Source organism: Amborella trichopoda, chromosome 8 (assembly GCF_054954075.1).
Source record: "Amborella trichopoda isolate Santa Cruz 75 chromosome 8, AtrichopodaSantaCruz75HAP2 v2.0, whole genome shotgun sequence".
NCBI lineage: Eukaryota > Viridiplantae > Streptophyta > Magnoliopsida > Amborellales > Amborellaceae > Amborella > Amborella trichopoda.
In genome coordinates, this window is record NC_142343.1 from 38562482 (window position 1) to 38565752 (window position 3271).

The 3271-nt window shown below is 36.3% G+C and overlaps 1 protein-coding gene across 2 annotated transcripts; it reads right to left on the reverse strand.

Annotated features, from left to right (window-relative positions):
* Window positions 1–214: 214 nt before the first annotated feature.
* On the reverse strand, window positions 215–3271 carry LOC18433433 (uncharacterized). 2 transcript variants are annotated; one of them, XM_020666662.2, is made up of 4 exons: window positions 3095–3271; window positions 1421–1801; window positions 1128–1198; window positions 215–943 (listed from the first exon to the last, which is right to left on the reverse strand). In XM_020666662.2, exons 2-4 carry the CDS (start codon window positions 1709–1711, stop codon window positions 859–861), a joined length of 447 nt encoding a protein of 148 aa, XP_020522321.1. In that variant the 5' UTR covers window positions 1712–1801; window positions 3095–3271; the 3' UTR covers window positions 215–858. The 2 variants fall into 2 exon arrangements, with proteins under 2 accessions (XP_020522321.1, XP_020522319.1); XM_020666660.2 differs by having other exon boundaries at window positions 1421–1812; window positions 3095–3230.

Here is a 3271-nt window from a genome sequence, read left to right on the forward strand (position 1 = left end):
TTCACGTTCCCCATTAACTTCCATTCCCTATCTCTCTCTCCCTCTCTCCGTTAACTTCCATCCCTTCTCAAAACATTCCTTTACGTTTTTGGCTGAAAGGCAATTTAGATTTTACAGATAGAGAGAGTTTATTTACAGGTCCTAGTCTCCCATGATTTCAAATGGGTTCCATGGTCAATGAAACGTAGAGAGATAGAGAGTTGATTGATCTTGATCTCCCATGATTTCACCATTTTCCATGGTCATTGGAACGCAAACAGTGAAACACATTGGCAGTCACTCACCAATTACAACAATGATAGAGAGAGAGAGACCGCAATTTCCTCTGATTCACAAACACGTTCCCCTGTGAACCAAAACAGTTGTTCATAAGATCATCATCATCCAAGTACATGATGGATAGTGATGAAGACAGTGAGACCCACCAAACAAGACATAACCAAGTGGTGAATCCCAATATCTCTCCAAGACCACTCATCATTCTATGGACAAAGATAGATAACCATTGGTCGAAGACTTTATCATAGTCTGATGGATTATGGTGCACATCCCTTGAGAGATAAACATGACCAACTTACCTGCATTGGCAAAATACAACAATGTCCTTGAACAACAGGTTACTATTGTGGTAGCATCAAGTATGTGAAATTAGCAATGAATAAGACAAGATGTTTTGGTCTATTGGGAATCTCAAAGTAGAAGTGGCAGCGCTCTTGTTGGGTCACTAATCGCTGCTGGAAAGTGGTATTCTCTGTTATTTTTTGCTTTAATGCAGATTTTCCTTTTTGCTTTTGCTTCTTTCTTGGCGCTTTATCAAAATCAAACTCATCATCTGCCTCTTCCTATGCTGTGTATTGTTTATGCTGAACTATTCTCTTGGCCAAGATGCATGTTGGCGTCCTCCTCCCTTTTCTTTCGAGCATAAAATTCCCCAGAACTATGTCTATAAGAATGTACAAGGAAAATTCAGCAAAGAGATATACAGTGTACAATTTATGAAAATGTACAGTATTTTTCTCATAACAATTTTTGTACTGAGACAAAATCATGACCAATGAAAATTCATCATAAGAAGCATTCAACATTTCTAATGCGAAACAAAGGTGATTTAAAAATGCCGTATTTACCTAGTGGAATTACCCTGCATGACAGCATTGTGCTCTGGATTCAATGCGGCAAGGGTGGTCTTCGATTCTTTCTGAAACAAAATACAAAAAAGGGGTTCTTAGGTTATATATAGTTGCTTAAAAAAGGATAGTATAGATATAATTGTAAAGCTATGGATGATGAAGGTACATACAATCATAAAAATGTATGAATCTGTAAAACCATCAGTGTGCACAAACATAACCTTAAAACCATCAAATAAACAGTATACAGAATCAAGAAAGTAGCTGATAAAGTGACAAGTATAACATACCAAAAGCCTTTCTGCCTCTTCATGCTTCCCTTTCATACATTGCTGCAATACCTTAGCAGGCCACTGGTTTGTGCTACATACTTGATTCCTAACCAAACTAGCACCATCATGCTTGTTAGCTGCTGAGGCAAGCTTTGTATCTTCAATGGACATATTTGGCACCTTTCTGTTTCTCCATGATAAAGAATCATCAAATTTTGGTGCTCTCATATTGGGATGGCAAGAAGATACATCCCTCAAAAGGTATCCTCCTCTCTTTTCTTTCATCATTGGGAACCATTCCTCTAGCATCTATTATTCCCCTCTTTCTATCCTTGATTAGAGGTCGATGAGCATGAGCCAGAACAGCCTTTGTAGAAGGCCATAATGAATCCATTTGACCTGCAGAACCCCTATACCCCCTTCAATTACCTCGTTAAAAAAAAAAAGGAAGAAAATGAAAAAAAATATTATTTGAATAATATAATTATGTTTCACATGGCCAAAGGCAACAATTCCACTTGCTAATGTGCTTACACATTCAAACTTTAGAGAAAGAGGGAACATGATCCTTTTTTTTTTTTTTTCCTTTTTTTTAAGGAGAAGGTTAACTGAGAGAGAATATGATCATTTAAACATATAACAGTCAACCACATAGATAGAGCAACAATATAGTTATAGATAGAGAGAGAAAACATTCAAACAACTAAGAAACCACGAAGAAACTGTCCTTTTATGAAGGACCATCCACTCAACTAGCTCTTAATATTTCCACCAATTTGCATAAAACCATAAGGAGCTTCTTTTGATTTTCGGTGCCCTAGAGAGACAGATAAATTACAGTCTTTAGGAACTTGGGACAAATGTCTTTTTATAATCAAATTCCAAAAAATTGAAACTAAGGACATCCAAATTGGATTGATGTGAATTCTACACCCCACTCAGGTATGAAGGAATATCTCGTTTTCCTAAAAACTCAATCCCAAACAGAAATCAAAGAACACATAACAGATCAAATTGGTAAGCACAAAGTGAAGCACCTCTACTTGCCATAAGTTCCCAAATGTTAGCCCCCTTTCCCAATCAAGCCAAACCCATTGCCAGAAAAATAGAAGAAATTATTCCACTGGTGTAATGCCAATAAATTGAGTATCAAAACAATAGAACACCTGTCCCAATTATAATTGCAGGACTCCCTTACTGAAACAAAACAATGAGAAGTGAAAACTAAGAAACGCACCAATCTTAAATTTCATAGGTTTTCACACAGAGCCATAATCAAAGCGAAGACCAATTAATCTTTAGGGTTTAGGGTTTAGGGAACGAAAACTAAAAATAACAGAAATTGCAAATTTGAAGATGCAGGGGCATAGAACGAACAACAATGGCCTCCACAATAGAACAAGTCATCAATTAAGCCAAAACCGACATGTGGAGAAAACTAGAAACGAAACCCAAAAACACAAATAACTAAAATCACAAATTAAAAGATGTAGTTCAACAAACAAGCAACAATGACCCTCATCAATATGCATAGTCTCGATAGTCTATTACAGAAAAAGTGACTTGAGTAGATGAAATAGCAGGCAATCCAAATTTTGCAATCAAATTATAAGAAATAAATCACAAATAGGAAGAATTAATGAACTAAAAAAATCATAGAATCATCAAACAATAACTTCGGAGAATTCTTACCAAGACAAGGAGATCTCACGGCCCCCTCCAAATTGTAATTTGAGGCCATTTATTAATGAAACTTATCTTTATTTTATTATTTGGAAACACAAAACGCGGGATAATGCATGGGGCGAGAAATGTGAAATGGAGAGACGTGGAGAGAGAAAGAAATAACCCCTTAATACCTGCACAGAT

Excerpts from the sequence above, each read along its gene's own strand:
- LOC18433433 (XM_020666662.2), bottom strand. The coding sequence starts at position 1,711 with ATGCTAGAGGAATGGTTCCCAATGATGAAAGAAAAGAGAGGAGGATAC. Across the intron at positions 1,199-1,420 it reads AAGAGGCAGAAAGGCTTTTG|AAAGAATCGAAGACCACCCT; the intron begins GTATGTTATACT and ends ATTTTGTTTCAG. Across the intron at positions 944-1,127 it reads ATGCAGGGTAATTCCACTAG|ACATAGTTCTGGGGAATTTT; the intron begins GTAAATACGGCA and ends ACATTCTTATAG.